Genomic DNA, 20,021 nt, shown 5'->3' with positions numbered 1-20,021 from the left:
CTTTAACGTGTACCTAAATCTAAGTACACAGGTGTTTTCACATTTCACCCCCATTGAAATGCGGCCGCCGTGGCCGGGATTCGATCCCGTGACCTCGTGCTCAGCAGCCCAACACCATAGCCACTGAGCAACCACCACAAGTTTTCAACAAGTTCCTATAAACATCTGGTGCTGCCGTCTTCCTAACATGTGCCATGTTGTATTGGATTGTACCTTGCGACTACTGCTTTATCGACAATCTTAATGGTGCCCTTTCCGCATCCTCACAGCATTGTCATTACTTTAGTCATTCCTACTGTGGTCAAAACCATGCCGCGTGGCGCACTCTAGCATGACTCGAGCATGGTGTGCATGTAACTATGCTCACCAGCCTTCACCGATTATCACACTAAGCTTTTGTGTTGGCACATCATCAGAAAAATTGGTGACACAGCCCTCTGTTCTATTTTCTGATCTTGAGAGTTGCGGTATCAGTATAGTGATATTATCTCCTTCCACCAGATGGTGCCACGGTCTTATCAGCAATTAAATTGCTGTTGTTTCAGAGCCACTGTTTACTTACAACACCTAAAGAAAATTGATCAGTGGCCATGACATTCATACGCATGTAGCAAATATGCAAAAGGTGGTGGTGACCTCAGGAAGTTGCGGCAAAGAGCAAGGCTTGAGTGAAACTATGCATTCCCTGCTGCGCGTACTGAAATAATATTTGCCTTGGAGGATGCTACAGAGGATTGTAGTCGAGGATGGTAAAGAATTAGGTAGTGTGATGAAATTAGGAAATTTGCAGGCATAAAATGAGGTCAGCTGGGATTAAAATTGCTGTGAGAGGCCTTTGTCCTGCAGTGGACAATAAATAGCATGATGTCAATGATGGTTGGGCTTTGTAGGTCATGTTCAGGGGTGCATGACATTGCAGGCTGCTTAGCATAGTCATTGGTGTAGGGCTGCAAAGGCTGTGTTTATTAATCAATTAATAACTAAATCGGAGCACATGCTGGAAAGTTCATGGGAACTGTTGTGAGAACTTTAAGGTGCCATTGCTACCCATATTTTTTTTTTGTCCTTTATCACTTACCAAGCCTGTGCTTATGTTGATACTGACCTTTCTAGTTTTCATGAAGGTTTTCGATTCAGCTCAATATTTTTTAATTTACCTGTGCTGGCCCTCTGCCATATGCTGTTGGAAACGTTTTAGAAGGGTGCTGGTGCTTTCGCCTGTTCATTTGTGCACCTGCATCCATGTTGAGTGTGCGTCGGTTGTGTGTTTCGTGAATCGTGATTAATTAATTATTGGCTTCTCTGGGGCAGCATGTCTTCTCTGGAAGCCAGGTAGCATGCACCGACTACTGATTGTGAAGGACTGAGTGTGCTGTTGTGCTAACAGTGCACCCGATAAAGGCATGCTGAGTTCTGTCTGCTGACGCCTTGTAATTTGTTGTTGCTAATTTCTGCACTTGCAGCTCGCTTTTTGTATTCATTTTACGCATTCTTTAAACATGTTGCGTATTGAAGCAGTGTTTGAGCACTGCCTTCCATGACGGATTTACCAAAGTGGTGCATTTGTTTGCATCAATATCTGTTGCCACAGATCTTTGTTAGCTTCAAATATTGTGGAAACAGGGCATCACTAATATTAGATAATGTCAAAACGTAGCAAAACATACATATCTGTGTGTATGAGCTGCGCTGTTCCACTTAAAGACGAGTCAATATAAGCGACTGAGCAGCTTAAAGGGGCCCTGAACCACTTTTTATCAAAGTGGAGACGTGCATTTGAAGTTAAAATAGGCTATTTCAGAAATAGTTTGCCACAAAAAGTACTTCAATGCGTTCAGCAGAAGCGGAGTTATTGGCAACCAAGCACAGCCTCCACCACGCTCTCGTTCCTTCTCCAATGCCTTGCACTGTGAAGGCTACGGCAGAGTAGGGCATGCCAACAATGCCCCGCCTATTGAATGTCACCATGATGCGCAGTTCAAATTTGATTTTGGATGTTAACATAGATGCCACTACTTCAGGTTTTGGCACCTACGACGCAACAAACCTAAGCCAAACACAATTTTCCTTAGCGAGCCATGGTGCACTGAGCCAGGGGACTCACGGCACCTGGTGGCAGCCACGGTATCTACGCTACATGGCAGACTGCACCTACGTGCAACTGTAGTGCATATGTGCAGTGTTTGCTACGTGCAAATCAGGGCTTGAGTGCATGCTTGCTTTCGTACGCTCCAGTCTGACCGTGCTACATGGTGCGGAACGGCTTTGTCCTTCATTAGCTTGACCAACAGATAGTAGCCACATCCAACTTACACATTTTGATGTGCTGTCAGTAGTCTGCCAAGGTGTCTAAACAGGAGTGCCAGGAGTGAGCATGCGCTGGCAAGTGTGCGTGTGGTCTGAACTTAAGTATTGTGGGGTTTGAGGCTAGTTGAGTGTTCAAAACTAGTTGAAATTAGCGAGGCCCGACAGTTACAACACCAATCAGCAGGGTGGCCAAAGTGCAATTCCTATGCGGGCGGCTGTGGCCTAGTGTGAGCAGACGGTAGTCGGCTTCTTTCGGAAGTATGTAATTGTTATTGAAATTCGAAAGCAGATTTTTGCTTCAGCCTGTTTATTAAACTTCGTCAATAAATATGCATAGTAATAGTAGGAAGAAGCGCACTGACCCAACCTCCTTGATTGATGTCTGCTATTGGCCAGTAGTAGACATGTATCAGAATCTACTATATTATGAAAGAAAGCCTCCAAAAAAGAGTGAAAAGCAGGCTTCTGTTGAAAAGAGAGTGTTTGAGATTAAAGGTGGCTTCATGCTCTGCTTACGAGCTGCACAGGCTGCGCATGACTCCAAAACTTGGCTGAGATGTTCACAGCAGCATATGCTATCCGCGGGCTATGTTTTTTCACCAAGCTCGAGGGGTGGTTCAGGACCCCTTTAAACGACAAATGTGGACTAGATGCAGATATTACGGGCTGCTATTTCTGATTCTCACTTTTCTTCATCATACTTACCGTTTGTGTATTTTGCAAGGTATTGTGAGACAAAACTATGTTTGCGGAAGCGCTCATTTATAGGCCGTTTAGTCCTCTCATGAAAACACGAATGCCATCGCTGATATTGTCAGTAACTGAGGGAGATGATTGTTTATGCTGCTGTACTGAATGCACCATCTCTCGTTTCTCGTTTTACTTAGTGGTAAACCGAGTATCTCTGGAATTAAGAAATGTGTCAGTATAACAACACATACAGACAACTCATACCTAGTGAATTCGACGGGCGGCCTTTGGAAACATTGACATACAAATGTCACAGCGCTGTGTCTCTGCTTCCTGCTTATTGTGTGTCTGCTTTGCCAAGTGAAGAGTGGTTGGTTTCAAATGCTAAGGTTAGAACTGAGCTATAAAAGTAGTTACCTTCTTCCTAACTGGTTACTGCGAACTCTACAGCTGCACCAGGCCTAACCTTTGCTGAACAGGATCAACATCGGCTCAGTCTTCATTGGCTCAGTCTTCAGCCCTTCAGAGGATGAAGTTTGTGCATTTCAACTTAGAAAGCATGTTTCAATTAATTTTGAGTGTGATCAGGTATATATACACGTGAAGGTGCTCTGTTAATCACGTCATTGACTCTGCAGCCGGCTGCATGGGGATAGGTCAATCTATGATCAACACGCTGATTTTCTCTGTTCAGTCAACATGAAAGCATGTCCACTATGATGGTTTGCATTTGTCAGTTGCGGCGTTGTCAGCTTGGTGTGATAAAATGGTCCCGGAGACACACCATGCTAAATAGTCGGTTAATTGTTGGCGTCGGCATCTCGTTGGTCTCGTATCGAGTCAATGTTACCGCACCTTAAACAAGTACAGGCATGTGCTGCCACCCCCAGCAGCAGAGTCACCGCAAGAAGACTTCAACAGCAACGTAATGTTTTTGAATTCTTGCCTCAGTGTAATGCAGGGGTTCCTCAATAAATTTGCTAGCCATCAATGAAAGTCGGCTACTACGCAGTTCACGGTGCAGTCCGGTCAAATGCCTGGCCGCTTTTTGTTTGAAAGTTGCATTCACACAAAAACTTTTTGTTTTTGTGTGAATGCAACTTTTGGTTGCATTCACACGCTATGCACGTTTTCGGCACTGTACTGACGTAGAGCTACAGGTGGAAGTGCAACATGGTACACAGCATGAGTGCTTTCTGCAGTGCGCGTGCATGCATTCTTCTTTTTTTTTTCTGGAAACTTGCTTTTGAGTTTAGGCCGCGTGCGCGACCCTTCAAACATGTTTCGCAACTAATCCACTAAGGCAGGATGCATGTGCTATTGCACTGTGACAAGGGTGGAATGAATGTTCTGGTTTAATGTTCCTTGGGAACATTCACATACCATTAGTAACTAAAATTCGTGGCAGGAAGTGGTCTATACGTGTTTTATGTTTTTTCGATAAAGACGCTGCATGTGAACTTATAAGTACATGTTAGCTTTCAGTGAAGCAAAGGCAAAGCATACATGTTAATACATGTAACTTGCCCAAAAATGTGTTCTACTGGGCATGAAAACTTAGTTTAGCAGAATTGGTCACTGTCACCGTTATAACCATTACCACTTGCATGTATATACAGCTGTTACAGAATGTCTGCCAAATATTGGCTACTACCTTGTGTAAGAATGTTTGCTGTCTAGTTGGTGGTATTATGGTAGTCTTTTCTGCAGTTATACGAACAAAGTGGTGTATTGGACATGCTCACTTTTCATACACTGTTTAGCGCTTCAGTGAAATGGCCTGCTCTGAGCATGTACAGCTGCTGCATTAAGAACATGGTGCATAACTGAAACCCCTTGTAAGCTTTAGTAGATGCTGCTTTACACTGCAGATAGTACTGAGTAGGACAGACAACAGTGAGTAATAGGTTCATGTGACAGTTGAAAGCATTAAGAGGAACCTTTATCTCGGGCGCTCCTATCTAAATACATCTGAAAGGAGAATCCATTTTTCTCGGCAACCGCTGCACCAAATTTGACGAGGTTTGTTGCATTTAAAAGAAAACTTTATTTCTATCGACTGTTGGTCTCAAATTGTTTATTTCAGTCGTCAATTTTTTACTAAAAATGTGCAAAAAGAAAGACGCATCAAACGCTTCGCAGGTTGCGGGATCTGGCGTCACGTGCCTTGGAGCTACTTGTGCGGCATGCAAGCTTGGTGCGCCCACTGGCTGAGGGCGGCAAAATGAGGCTGGCTGCTGACTTTGCCCACATGGAAATGGCACTGGCACCACTGGGCCAGCCCCTGGCCGACCTGGGGCGCCCCTACAAGGTGGGTCGTGTGTGTTGTGCTGTGTTCGAACAAATTTAATTGGAGTTTGCTGTGAAATAAAGTGCGGTATGTTACAAGTTATAATGCAAAAGCATTATAGGCCCCTTCATGCAAAAATCCATTGGCGTGACCGAGAGATGGTACCAAAAATGGCTATGGCGCAGAGTAAGAACACGTACAAGAAAGTGCCCAGATTGACATCAAATTTATCAAGCAGGTTCCTGTAAACTAAGTAAATTAATGGCTTTCAAAAGACAATTTCGTAAGTTTATTCTGGGTGGGAAACGAACCCGGGGCTCTGGAGAGTGAAATGAGCACGCTTCTTTGATGCCATGGTGGCTCCACGGTTCTGGCTGAATTGACTAAAGTTGTGGCCCAGTGCGTGCATCATTATACACGTGACGTTGTAACCAATGAGGAGGAAGTGGCGCCACGTCATGAGTGCTTAAAATGAGTTTAAAATAAAAGCATTTCACCAAATGGACTATAATGCTTTTGCATTCCCGCACGTAAGCAGTCTTAAGTGTCTCTGCCAAATTTTTTAGAGTGCAGCTTTAGGCCCCCATTCCTGCATTTTGCATTGGCGTCGTCCCTTGGCGTAACTGAGTGAACGAGCACAGTGAAGGATAAAAGAGTGAACGTGGAGTGCAGCAGGGGATGAAAGACGGCGATAGTGAAAAGAGTGCAAGGAGGAAAGTGGAAAAGGAGGGCATGGCAAAAGCGTGAGAAAAGAAGCGTAGTGCTGTGCAAGTTGTGCACACGGCAAGCACATAGACCAATACCATATATGGAAACAAAGCACTGCATAAGTGGAGGTCTGTCTGCAGTGGCTACTGTGAATCATGCCCACGTGTCATTCACGTGCTGCCTGTCACATTCTTCTGATTAGCAAGGCAGTCACGTGCCATACTTCTTCGTTTGCCATGTGCTGCATGAGACAGATTGTCTGCGTAAGTCAATATATCGCAAAATGAAAACACTTACAGAGCAGCGCTCAAATTTCATATTAGGAAGTATCGTAATTGTTGGTGAATTTTTTTAGACTGAATCAAATACGAATCGAATAGTGCCTGAAGAGAATTGAATCAAATCGGAGATGAAATCATTTTCAAATAGTTTTGCATAATGAATAGCCATTATCACAATTAATATGAAACAGTGTTTACATCCCAGTATTCTTAAAAGGTCCCTGAAACGATTCGACAAATTTTGTAGATGCATAGGGTACAGCTACAGTAAATCATTCGCACCATAATTTGTGTGAACTGTCTCATATTAAGAGAGCTATGGACGATTACAAGTTACCCTCCTCCATAGTCCTGCATTTTCTCCTCAACTCGTTAGCCGAGTGATCGGGGCTAAGCTTTGCCTTCACTGGCTCTGCGTCATGATGGGACGTCATGTTGTCTACTTCTGGTTGTCTTGGAGTTGGCTCGCGAAGCTTCTCCAACCTCTCCGCCAGCCACCTGGCAGTCGATCCCAAGTGAGAGCTATCGCAGCAGCGTGCGTTGCGAGCATTCTGTCGCAGTGCCGAGCGTGCCCGGTGTTTCAGTAACCACAGGCAAGCTGCGTTTTGATGGATGCATGAAGGTGTAAACTAAAGCCCCTTCATACTACCGTTGCTGTGATGCAGGAGCTTTAGCGTAGACGTACGTGAACGGCCTGATTGGTCTGCATGGTTCAGCCACCTGGTGGCACAGAGCTTAACCAGCCAAACAAAGAGCTAATACTGCTCTAACCAAGTGTAAGGCATTGTAAACATGTAGAAAAACAATGTGCTCATGATTACGCTTCTGCCAAAAATTTACACCAGCACCAAAGCAGAATACACTTCCTTACTGCTATAGTATTACTTTGTTTGTTTGAGCTCTGTGCCACCAGGTGGCTGTACCATGCAGACTGTTCACATTTGCGAGACTGTTCATGCCCTGAAACACCCAAGCCCAGTCCACTTGCGCTTACCCGAATACTGGACACACGAAACACTATAGTAGTAATCCTCCGGCGTAAAGTGACGGCAGCAAAGAAGAATACACTACGTTACTGCTACTGTGTGTGGTTGAGTTCTGTGCCACCGGGTGGCTGCACCATGCAGACAATTCACATTTGCACTTCTGCTCATTCCGTGAAACGGCACGGTCAAATGGCCAGGCCCAGTACCCTTGTGCTTGTGTTTACCCAAATACCAGACTCACGAAACACAATTGTGATAGTAATCCTCCGGTGTAAAGTGATGGCCGCAAATGCGCAAATCTTGGTGCCAATCGGATAGTGACAGTCCGATGCGCTGTAGCCACTCTGCTCGTCTGCTGCCTTGCAGAGGGACACGATGATGACATATTGCCAGTCACTACGTTTGCAGCCCACAACGCAACAAAGGCAAATCATGGCGCTCGCGAAAAGACTGACACTGACACTGACTGCGGAGCTCTCGTCAACACGGAGCACATTGTAACACAAGCAGATGACACTTGCTGTGGGCCGGAAGTCTTGAGTGTAGGATAGATTGTCCTTGTGCATTCTCTTTCTGTTACTTTCTTTTTTATAGGAACAAGTTAACTAACATTGCAATTATAACGAGCAACACTTGTTCACCATAAGGTTGCAAAAATGATCGAACATGTGCCCTGGGCAGCCAATTGGATAGCTCACCCTACTTGCGTCATATGGTCACCTCGCGCACCTAGTCAAGGGCGGCTGAAAACTCAGCGAGTGGCACGCTGCGATCGGTAGTGATGCACATTTTTAAAACCTTATAGTAAATTACATGCTTTAAGCGTAGCGCTTAGGTGTGTCAATTAATGATCAAAAGGACCGACCTTAACGACTCAGTGTGTTTGTACAAAGTCACCGAAATCGTTTCAGGGTCTCTTTAAAGCTAGCAAGTAGGTTCCATTACCAGTAAGTTATTAAGTGCTGTCAAAAACACAAATGGAGCATTGAGAACAAAGAAGTAGTTTCTTCGCATGCGCAGGGGTCTTGAGAGAGTGCAAATGATTGCTCTACAGCCTGTAAAGTATGGCTACCTAAGCGGCGTAGCCTGCTCCCCTATGCAAGTTCTCATGTTTTATGTCTATACTATGCCCGCGGAGGTGCAAATGTACCATACTTTTGCTCCAATTTTATGTTTATTTGGGTGCAGTTGACTTTTGAAATATTTGAAATGCATTAAAAAATATTCACGTTTACGAATAGTGACTATTCAATTCGAAGACCAATTAGAAAGTTTCAAATATTCGCACACCCCTAAAGCTGTTATAGTAAGTTATTTAGGGCATTACTCTAAGGCTTCTTGATAGTTTATCTAGGGTTTGAAGGTTCCTACACTTGATTTAATGCCAGAAATGAAGAGTCGAAACTGTCATCTTAGTGTTTCTTTAATGCACCATCTCTAACAGTAGTAGCAGTAAACAATATGTCCCCCTTGTTTGTTCTTTTCGCTCTTATTTCGTGCCAGTCAACCTTTCTCTTTTGACAGTCTCTATAAGGCCTCTGCATGTGCAGGTACTGCGGGCGCTGCGGCCGCTGCTCTTCCAGAGTCCCCAGCACGTGGCCCAGTCCCCCATGCTGGGTGACGTGGTGCCTCACTCACTGATGCTGCATTTCCTGTTTGCCAAGGCACCGCCTGAGCTTCGGTCTCCATACGAGGTGCGTTTCTTTGTGAAGGATGGACTTCCTCGAGCGTGTGTTTTGACCAGCAGTACTGTGGCAGACAGCAGAACCGGTTAGATAGCTGTAAAGGATGGTGACGTTAGGCAGAGGGCTTGAAATGCAGCTTAGCTCTGGAAGTGTAAACAATTGCTGCCCATTGGAACCCCATTGGAAGGTGGCGTGGCCGTTGTTGTTTACTATGCAATGCATCACCCTGGGGCTGGTTGCATCAACGGGCGAAATGTGTATTCCAGTTAGGTTGTTGCATTGTTAACCATAATTGTTGTTATGTGCTTGTGCACTCCATGTTGTCCAGCACCTGTTTCCACTTTGCCCGTGTGCGTTTCAGAAAATGGTGTAGCACAGATAGTGGAAGTGTTTCACATGCTCACGTACAATGTCATGTGCCAGTTCACCTTTGAAGATTGTGCAAACGGCATGATGCGAATGGCAACGCATTAGGCGGAGGCCTTGCGCATCCTCCTCCTTTTGTTTTCTGTCTGTGTTTTCTTCACTTCACTTTATTACCTTAAAGGCCCCCAGGATTGGGGGTTTTACATAAGGGGTGGGTAGCTAATAAAATAAATTACATACACAAGGAAAAGATGTTTAGGTACAAGTTTGCTCGCTGGTAAATATGTTAATTATACAGTTCAAAAATGTGGATGGTGCTGGTGATTGTGGTGATGTCATGTGGAAGGCCGTTCCAGTCCGAGGCCGAGCATGGGAAGAATGATGAGGCAAAAGTGGTAGTGTGTGCACGTGGACGGGCAACTTGAAAGGGATGACCAATGCGGAGTGAAATGCGTGCAGGAGGACTGATGTAGGGTAGATGATGAGGTGAGCTGTAAAAAACCTGTGAAATAAGTACATAGTAGCAATACAATGCCGACAAGCCAGGGTTGTTAAGCCGGATTCTGCTTTTAACGATGATATACTGACATTATATGAATAGCATGAATGGATGAATCTTGTGGCACGATTCTGTACTGATTCTAGACAGTTCGTTAGATATTTCTGGTTACCTTTTCTGGTGTACCTTTACTGCACAATGCAGAGACAGAGAGAAATGGTCAGGTGCATGTAAAATTCCAGCTTGTCCAATTGGATCGCCGGTGTGTCGCGAGTTGGTTCGGAAGGTGCAACCAAGGAGTTAAAACCGAACTCCCGACCTGTCATGAAGGTTCTAGATGTAGGAGCAGTGTTCTGGACTTTTGGCTTTGCCAAGTTTAATGCATCAGTTCCGATGTAAACAGCTGCCCGTAAATACTCTGCACATAAAGTCCAATTGTTTTCTAAGTTTAAAGCATCTGTGGATATCTGATGGCAGGAAACAACGAAGGTACTGGCAGCAGGTGAAGCTTGTGCCCCAGTTAAGCTGGTTATGTTGACTTGAGAAGTAAAAGTAAAGGGGTGAACAAACTTTAGTGGCACAAATGTGAGTAGGTGGTATTTTGATTGAGATTAAGACGAAGAAGTGTTGTTGTGCTGGTCTTATAATGTAAACAACAGATAACTGCTGGCCGATTATAATAATGGAATGAAAGCTTAGGGAAGGAAGAAAGAGTCGAGAGTAGCAGAGGATTAGCTGGAGTGAGAAAATGACGAAATTTTCAGGCATCGTTTGGAGTCAGCTCATGCAAGACAGTGGTGATTGGAGATTACCTGGCGAGGCGTTCTCCCTGTATTGCAGATAAATATGGTGTTGACAATGATGGTGATTATTATGGCAGAGCCGATCGTTGCCATGTGTACATGGTTTTAGCTTTTGCCAGTGACCATTTTTTATGGGATTGTCACTAATCCAACATTTCTAGAATGTTGTAGTCAATTCTATAGCGAAAGAGACATGCCTGACCAGATTGCATGTGCAACGGGAATAGTATTGTACCTTTTCAAATGCATGCAAGCACCAACAATTACTATGGAATGTATGCTGAGGCACGTATAAATAGCGGATGCACTTGACTCGTGAGATCAAATTCATCAACTGTGCTTCCCACTTTTGTTGTGATCTGGTTGTGCTTCTAGGAACAAGTTCACCCATTAAGAGGAAGCTTTAGCTCGGGTGCTCCTATCTAAATACATGTAAAAAGAGAATTCGTTTTTTTCAGCAACCACTGCACCAAATTTGATGACGTTTGTTGCATTTAAAAGAAAAACTTAAAATCTAGTGACTGTTGGTTTCGAATTTTCGATTTAGGTCCTCAATTTTTTATAGAATATAGGCGAAAATAGAAAATTTTCATGAAAAGAAACTATCAAGTTTACAGCTCTGTAACTCAACAACGAAAACCGATAATACAATTCTGTGAATTGCATCTAATAGCACATCTAAAGCGGACAAAATTGATATGTTACACGTGAATCTAAAAAAATTTAGCAATATGGAAATAGAGATTTTGCGGAACCCTTGTGAACAATGTAACAAATTCACATAACGTATAAAATGACGTATCGAATTTGTCCGCTTTTAACAATCTAATGGATTCTGTTTACAGAACTGTGATACCTGTTTTTGATGCAGAGCTATTAATTTGTAAACTTCGTGCTTCTATTTTTTTCAAACTTCCAAATTTTTGAAAATTCTTTTAACAAAATTCAGTATCTAATTTGAAATTCCGCTTCCAACAGTCACTAGAATTTAATTTTCTCTCTCAAATGCAAATGATTTCATTCAAATCGGCCCAGGGGTTATCTCAGAAAAATGTTTTTGCGTTTTACATGTATTTGAATAGGCTGCGTCGAAGTTGAGCCCGAGCTAAAGCTTCCTCTTAAGAATTGGAGTCTTAACTCTTTCATTACCGCGACTATAGAAACTGATAAATTTGATTGGCAACTTTTCTATGTGCTGGTAAACCTTTCCGTTGTAATTCTTCTGCTAGCAACGTCATGCACTGTCTAAAATGGCAACTGCACTTTCACTATTTGTCAGATTTGGCAAATTTTTGGCAGATTAAGGAGTCTATAAAAAACGAAAAACGTTTATTACAGGTATCACCGGAAGCAGTGCTCCTAGCTATTTCTCAATAAAACAACACAAAATTTACACTTTGGTCGACTTGCCAACATAATTTTTTAATGACTGCAGCAGTTAGGATGCACAAGCTTCTCTTGGGTTGCCTAATTTTCCGCTCCATCGTGTAGGCTGTTTTAGCAATTTCTCAAATGGTAGATGCTCATGAGTGCATGTTATTTTGATAATTGTGTTCGACTAATATCAAGTGCAACTCTATTTTTCCTACTGTGGGTCACTTTTATTAGCGTGTTGACAGCATATGTACAACATGTTACAAGCAATTCTTCCAGTCATGTAAGGTTCTCACTCACACAAGAGCATGCACTCAATTTTCGACTGACTTTTGGCCAAATCTTGACTGGCAGTTTAATCTCTTATATCTTGAACATCGCCTGTGCTAGTGGCTTTATCCAGTACTGTGAGATATTGTGCAACACTCCACATTACTGTACGTAACTGCACAGAAACTGAACAAAGCACCTGGAAGCCCTGCGCCAGTTGAATGCACACAGACCACCTTGCTTGTACGGAAAAGCTGATCGAATGCAATAATCAAGCATGAGGAGGCTTCTGCATGCTTCGCTGTCCTGACAACCATTGCTTCGTGAGCCTAGAGAATGCAGTAAAAACAAACCAGCTGTCTGCTGCAACTAGTAACAACGAAGGCTCCCTGTACCAATGGGAACTTGCCCATTTTCACATCTGTGAAGCTGCTGCTTTGCACATAGCATGGGCATCACTGTGGCTGGTATTCATGCCAGCAAATCTCCATAATAATTTTTTTTGCACAATCTGAGTTACAAAAGTTGTGAACAGGGAGCCAGGTGTATATTCTGTATACTTTAGATTTTTTTTTCCTCTTGGTACTTAAACTAAAAATAACAAATTATTACTTTCAGTGGTGTTCCTTGAGGTGCTTCTTTGAAGTTTCACATAAGAATTCTCAAAAACTGTCTGTGCAGTTATTATGGTTTTACATCCATTCAAAACACCAGTGGTCAGGCTATAATTTTACGTATCACGGTATACGTTGCGACTACTATGTCTTGAAATAAAACACTGAAATGTAAAAGCACCGAAACTGAGCACATTTCTAGTGGTAACGAGAGAGGTAAATCACACTATTGGCAGCATTTTATTCTTCCTCTTTTGTTGATTGCAGTCACTATGACGTGACGCATTATGGCTCTGGTAGATTCCTGTTGTCTTGACTAAAAGGGCTTTCCTGCAGTGCAGCTTTCCACGCTTATGATGATGCAGTAAGTTTCTAAATGAGAGGTTACGTGCATAGATGATGCATTTTGGTGGGCAGAAGATGCCATTTTCGACCCTGTGATGAAATCACATGCAAGAGTGAATCTATGGCGCACAAAGTACGCAGTTTATCAGAACAGTGACCTGAGCGACTGTTGTTTACTCAGAAGTGCTGTGAGGGGAAGTGCAGCTGCGAACTTGGAAGGCGGTCTGTTGTAATGCAATGTAATAGCGACACGTGTCATGGCCATGAAGCGACAGAATTCTGTTTGACTGCAGAGTCTTGAAAAATTATCTTCAGAGCACCAAGGTCAGCTTTCATTGCGTGACTATATTGGTGTTGAAAAAAAAAATTGATCTCCAATCCATGCTGTGAAGGTGGTTGGAGAGTGAACATACAAACTACAACTAGATGATTACCCATTGCGACGTGGCTTGAAATTATTCACATGGTGACATTCACAGTCACTTTACCTAGTTATTAGCCTAAGACGTTTCAACAGCCTGTGACTTGGCTTGCTCGGCTACTTCGTGCACCTACACAGAGTGGACCAGAGTGAAGCGAAATGTGCTTAACCAAACTTTCGTCGCGCTTTGTATGCACGCTGCTCTTCAGTAGTCCTCTCTATAGGTGGCCTTCCCATAGCACTGTCACAACACAAATCAGCTGCTAGGCAGGTTCTTCTTTTACATACGAAAGTGTAGTTGCGTCACTCTCTGCTTTGTATGCTACAGTTTCCGCTTCTGGGCAACTGCAGCTTATGCAACCATAATCCTTACCGGGAAATGTTTGCAGCGAATGCTATGCGTAAAGGTGAGCTTTCTGGTTCTTTTTTTTCTTTCCCCTGAATGGGTGGTGCTGCCATTGCCGCAGATGCGCGAAGGTGAGCGCCATCTGCTGGTGCTGCTAGGAACTCAGCAGTGCATATGGTGCGCGCCTTCTGAGCTTTTTCCTATGGACATGACAGACCCATTGGGAGGTAGAGTTATAAAGCTTTGCTGTAAAAAAAGAAAAAAAGGAAGGAAATGGACAAATGTAGGGGAGACACTTGAGCACACCCTTTGCATCGTGCAATTCCTCTGTCATTATACTTTTATTGTGCATGCTGTTGGTGTGTCTATAGTGTGTAAACAACAAGTCCATGTTGCAGCGCTGCCAAGTTTGTTCCACAATGTTTTTTGTGTACATCGAAGAAACATGTGATAGGCACATACTTAGTTGATGTCACATTGTCAGCCATAACCACCCTTTGAGGTACATTTGATGTAGAACGCATTTCTTTTTTTTTGTTTCAAGAACTCAGCTTGCGTTACATATTACAGCTCATGTTACAGCTCGTGATACCACCATAAAATGCTGCTGCTCTTGAGAGAGGCTTTAGGTTTACAAGAAGCAACTCTACAATCTGATACGTAAGCACCCACAGAAGCCATACATGTAGTAATTTATTTATTTATTATACCCTCAAGGTGCAGTTGTGTATTGCAGAGAATGAAAGCACAGTCATCTGCATTACAACCAGCTGTGCCAAAATTGTGCATGTGAGCCTTGGGAAATTATTCATCGCTGATAGCTGCCATTATTGCCATAATTATAATTCATTACATCAGCTGCACATTGCATGTTTAAAGCTTTTACCAGAGTCTCCCTGCAAGAACATTCAGCATGTGTCAGAATAACTGAGCCAACATTGACAAAAATTCTATTACGCGAGAAGGTTTCCTTGTTCGCCAGTGTTAAGACACCTGCAACTCGGGGTAATAGTCAACGTGACAGCAAGACGATCGTTGCAGCAATGACCAGTCATGGATGGTTCTAATGAAAGATAAGTATTTTGAGCACAGGCCCTTTGGTCTAAGTGCAACCACAGTTCCTGTGCACAAAATCTTTGCTCTTCAATCAGCAAAGCACATGGTTATAGTGGTCATTGTTACTGTACAATGTTGCAGGCGGCATCCTGGTCCCGCAGCCGCTATTCAAAGTGGCTCGATGAACACACGTCCGAGAAGGAGCGCCTGGTCCTTGTGCGGTGAGTCGCCCTGCTTTTAAGGGGAATGTTAGGTTGCCAATTATTGGCTGTATTTGTGCAGACCCTCGTGAAATTGGGATGTGCATGAATTTAGGGTGCGCACACCTTTCTTGTGCGAGCACTCATTCTGCACATTGAGCTACATTCATGCAATGTGAATCAGGTTCTCATCTTTGAATCTTGTGACACGTACATGGAGGGTCCATTGACGTGAAAAGACTATGAGTACACTGAGTGAGAAATACAGTCAACAACCGATTATTCGGACAGCCACATGGCACTGCCACTAGCTACAAAGACTTAATCTGTAAGGAAGACTGAAATTTCTGACACTTTACATTGGTTGTGTGACAATTCGGACTCCGATTGCACGACTGTATGCTCATATGGCCAACAAGTCAAGCAGAAATAACAATATTGTTTTGATACGTTGCTGGCATGGTCATTGGCCATGTCGCTCGCGCTCTGCAACACCCTAACTAGCGAAGCCTGGTCTATCTAGCAGTCGCCGATGAGAATTTGGTGCATGCATTGACTATAGTGTCACCTATTTGTACCAACAGCATGAAAATGTTCGAGATACAGGCTGCGATTTTGCGGCGGCGCCTTCTGCTCGATTCTGTGCCACTCTTATCACGCACCATTCATGGCCAGCTGATCCTGTCAATAATGCATGCAGAGCATTGCTTTGGCCACTGACAAAATGCAAAAAGCATGAAAAGGAATGCATAGCATAAAAGGCATTGACAGAAAATTATAGATGCTCACCCAGCCGCCTCAACACTGCATGCGAGATGACTTGACCATATGTAGCGCTTCGCATTCTGTACGTCGGAAATAGCAGCTTATTTTCTTTTTTGTGCCGATTAATGTGACAGGAAATAAAGCAAAGGTGTGCAGATACTTGAACATCACCGAATCAAATAGTGAACATTTGAATTGTTGGGTTCCTGAATGGAATATCTACTATTCGATTTTTTTAATATTTGGCCTTGGGACCCATGTGGTGTGTGCCAAGGAGCCTTTCGTGCTTGATGCTAGCCAACCAAGTGTTTTGACTCATTGTTTTTGGCACAAAAGGAATGCTGAGCATGCCGTGTATGGTCGGCCCCAGTCGATGCGATTGCGGACTTCGTCACTGTGAGTGCTTCTGCCCCACTGCATGTGCTTCCTTGCAGCGGTTCAATGTGGGGACATTGTGCACAGCGCCTGAAAACTGTGATTTGCAGAAAGGCGCTACGTCTGCTGGGACAACCTGTTTCGGTACAAGGTTCCTGGTTGACAGGACAGACAGAAACGTTAACACAAAGCGGACAGAGAAAACGGCAACAGAAGCAGCGCCTATATCAGAAACTGTGAAAGCATGTGTGACGTTCTGGCCAATTATTCATGGGAAGGCACTCAGATTGTGTTGGATACATGAGGGTGAACTTAACGCCGCTTCTACAGGCCCTTAACTGTGATCTCGAGACTGATCATTGATGAGCCACTCGTATGAACGCATTAGCGGTAAGCATTCTGCGATGACTTGTGACTCGTTACCTAGGTCATCTGCTTAGGATTAGCCGATTAAGCCTAAGCAGTGCTGGTTATTTGGGCATTAGCAACTGAAGTTATGCTTTAGTGCTGAATCATTGTAGTTTTATTTGCAGAAGCCACAAGATGCTCAGAAAGCCGACAAATTGTCTTGCAAACGAAAGGGAGTGTGTGGCATGGCAACGGAGTTGGTCACGGCTGCCATATTTTTGACACACTGTACACACTGACACACTGTGCCTGACGCCATTCGTAGAGACACAGACACACGTCTGACTTTTTTTTTATAGCTTCGAGCAACCGGTCACAGGACACGCCATTAATTTACACGGCAGGCACAAAAATGTCATGTGACTAGTGCTCTGACCGCTCGACTATATATTTGTGCGGACAGCGTACGGAGGAGAAGGGGAGGAGAGGAGTGTCGCAAGAATTCGCGACTCTTAATTTGAGAATCTTTGACAGCTGGCAAATCACGAAGGGCCTAACAGTGAAAAGCTGCTTGCTCTTTACGGTCAATGCCAACCACAGTCAAGCTGCACAGCACGAATGATGGCTCCACAAGGAACGTTGATCGATTCATCTGGTGCGAGGTCGGTGCTTTCACCTGTCGCGCAGAATGGCCTTACGATAACCCACCTGCTGTAAAGGTGGGATCACCTTTACAGGAAGAGCCTACTCCCTGTTGCGCCTGACTAACCCCGCCGTTAGGTGGTGCTAGCAGCGCAACACTCCCGCCATCTCTCGTAATGCGCTGCAAACCAGACTGACCGTCACCGGCACTAAGGTATGCGGAGAAGCCGGATCCCAGGAGACATGAGACATGCAGGGAAAACAACATATCAGGGGATGCATGAAAGTCTCGCATCCCCACATGATGCACAACTGTTGTGTTCCCTTTCCATGCTCATGTCAGAATAAAAAAGAAAAGTTGCCCACCAAAAAGGTGTTATTGGTAAGTTCTAGGGTATGTTCTGACTTCCATACAGAGAGACATCTATTACTTATTAAGAACGCCTGTTTGGCCGGCATTCTTTCTTTTTCATCTGATGTGAATTGACTACCTGACCAGATTAGATGTCATCACAATCACTATAAATTTATCTTTACATAACAAGAGAAAACTGTCTGAATATATTTGCGCAAGTGAATCCCAGAACTCATTGAAGTGTAAAGAGGTTCATATAAAATAATACAAGCTACAGTAAAAAAGAGGAGTGAAACAGTAGGGCACATGGTTATGACCTCAGAAAAAGTTAGATAAAAAAAATCTGATTATTTAATTATTCATGCAGGCATTGAAGGAATATGAAATTATTTGGTACTAAGATATCCTTTAAACATGTTCCACAAGGAGAAACAGGTATTGTTCTAATTTGGTTCTAAAGGAATGATTAATATTTTTTTGCTGGTGAGGTTTTGAGGGAGTGCATTGCAAAGTTTATCAAACCATCGATTTCACCTATCCATGCTGAGGCAGAAGTCAGCGGCACGCTGATGCACGGGCACGATTCATGAGCAAAAATGTGCTCTGGTGTCACTGTCTGTAATCGGTCATGATTCAGCTTTTGTCTTTGTGGTGTTTCTTTTTGGGGTATGTTTACTACACCAGTCACCACTCGCATTGCATCGCGCAAGTAAAGTCAGAGAAGCATTCGTCTTCATATGGGCATTTGCAGGTTCTGGTAAGGCATTGTATGAATTACTGCATATGTTTAAAAAATTTAACACATGGTGTATTTGCAGAGGACAGTATAACAGTAAATTCTGTAAACATAGTCCCTTCAATAATTTTAAATTGTCTGTTCTTGTTAAGGTCCAGTTTGCTTCAATTTTTCACTTCAAGTTGTTATTAGTATCTCTGCACCATAAGCTACGATGGTTGACCTAGTTATTTTTCTTTGATTGTTTATCTGATGTACTGGTTGTGACACAACCAGGCCATCTTTTACACATTCACTTTTGGCATAGAGCAAAGGAATAAACAGGACTCTCTCTCTGGAAAAAAGAATATAATACTGTCGAAACTGGATATATTGAAACTGGATATCTCGAATTATTGGTTATATCGAACATACAGATTATCCCCTTGAAAATCCTGTGTACATGTATAGGAAAGTTGCGTCGTACATTGAACTCTAATTTCGCAGGTCATTCGATATATCGAACCCCTTCCCGGCACTGGAAGGTGCGCTTTCCACAAAGACGCAGGCATCTCTCGTGCCCATCTGCAGTCGGTCGGCGCGGTATGCCATGTGACGTTTGCGAGCCGCTTGCGCAGAAGAAACAGGTTTGGCAATGGCTGATCTAGAGCAGCGCCGCGCCCTGGAACGTGCGCTTTCCCCAAAGCCCCTCGCATCTCCCGCGGTCGTTTGGCACGTGACGCCGCATGACGTTTGCAAGCCACATGCGTGAAAGAATGAGGAAACTGGCTTGGCGATGGCTGGTCTAGAGCAGCGCCGTGCCGTAATGGCCGCAGTGGCCATAGATCAATGTCCGGAAGCCTCAGACTAATACGGATATTTGCACGAGGCATTTCGTGACTTGTTTTCCGGGTGCCGTCCCGCCCGAACTGACTGTTGGACGATTTTGTTGACGCTGACAGCGACGTCAAGCTGTAGCCGCTCTAGCTGACGAGGACATTGTGGCGGGAATTGCTGGCACCCAAGAGAAAGGCAATTCCAGTGGTGATGAAGGTCACCGTTGTTACGAGGAAATGCGCCCGTGCACAGCCGTTGGACGGGTGTCCGTGTTCAGCCTAATTTGGCGTTGTTCTTGTGAAATGGAGGGCATCGGACTATTGCACCTGGAAAGTCTCGAGAAGATCGAAAGCAGCGTGTTCAACTTTATTTCCCAGTGCAAGAAGCAGCCAAAGATTAATGATTTTTCTTCTGTGAAATAAAGTGCGCTTTCACGTTGCGCGCATGGTCTTCACTGCTCTCGAATTCTCCGATAAGCCACCGTTTGTCACAACCACGAGCGGCATCTCAAGGTGATTTCTGTATAAAGAATTATTGATATTGTCATGGCTCACTGGAGACAAGAGCGGAGAGCGGTATTTATTCGAGAAAGTTAGGGCTAGCGCTCAGTCCAGACTTCTTCTTCTCTAGCGCCTCGCTTGCACGGACGAGGTCGTCGTCTTTTTCGTCGATGTGGTTGGGCACAGATGGTGTCGCGGCATTTGCCCCTCTCCAGAAGGAGCATCATCCCGATGCTCGGCGGG

General features: G+C 44.0%; 1 protein-coding gene across 2 annotated transcripts in view; it reads left to right on the top strand.

The window, feature by feature from the left end:
* The window catches only part of fws (Conserved oligomeric Golgi complex subunit 5 four way stop), a 56,943-nt gene that overhangs the window by 31,148 nt on the left and 5,774 nt on the right, over positions 1 to 20,021 (top strand). For both annotated transcript variants that reach the window (XR_012830772.1, XM_075704240.1), the window contains exons 16-18: positions 5,140 to 5,308; positions 8,813 to 8,956; positions 15,183 to 15,262. Coding sequence is in view for 1 of the 2 variants with exons in the window: in XM_075704240.1 (XP_075560355.1) it covers positions 5,140 to 5,308; positions 8,813 to 8,956; positions 15,183 to 15,262 (393 nt within the window). In the remaining variant the exon portion in view is untranslated. The remainder of the gene's footprint in view (positions 1 to 5,139; positions 5,309 to 8,812; positions 8,957 to 15,182; positions 15,263 to 20,021) is intronic.

Source organism: Dermacentor variabilis, chromosome 9, assembly GCF_050947875.1.
Source record: "Dermacentor variabilis isolate Ectoservices chromosome 9, ASM5094787v1, whole genome shotgun sequence".
Classification (NCBI taxonomy): Eukaryota; Metazoa; Arthropoda; class Arachnida; order Ixodida; family Ixodidae; genus Dermacentor; species Dermacentor variabilis.
The sequence above is the reverse complement of the archived record's forward strand: the minus strand, read 5'-3'. Positions and strand labels throughout refer to the sequence as shown.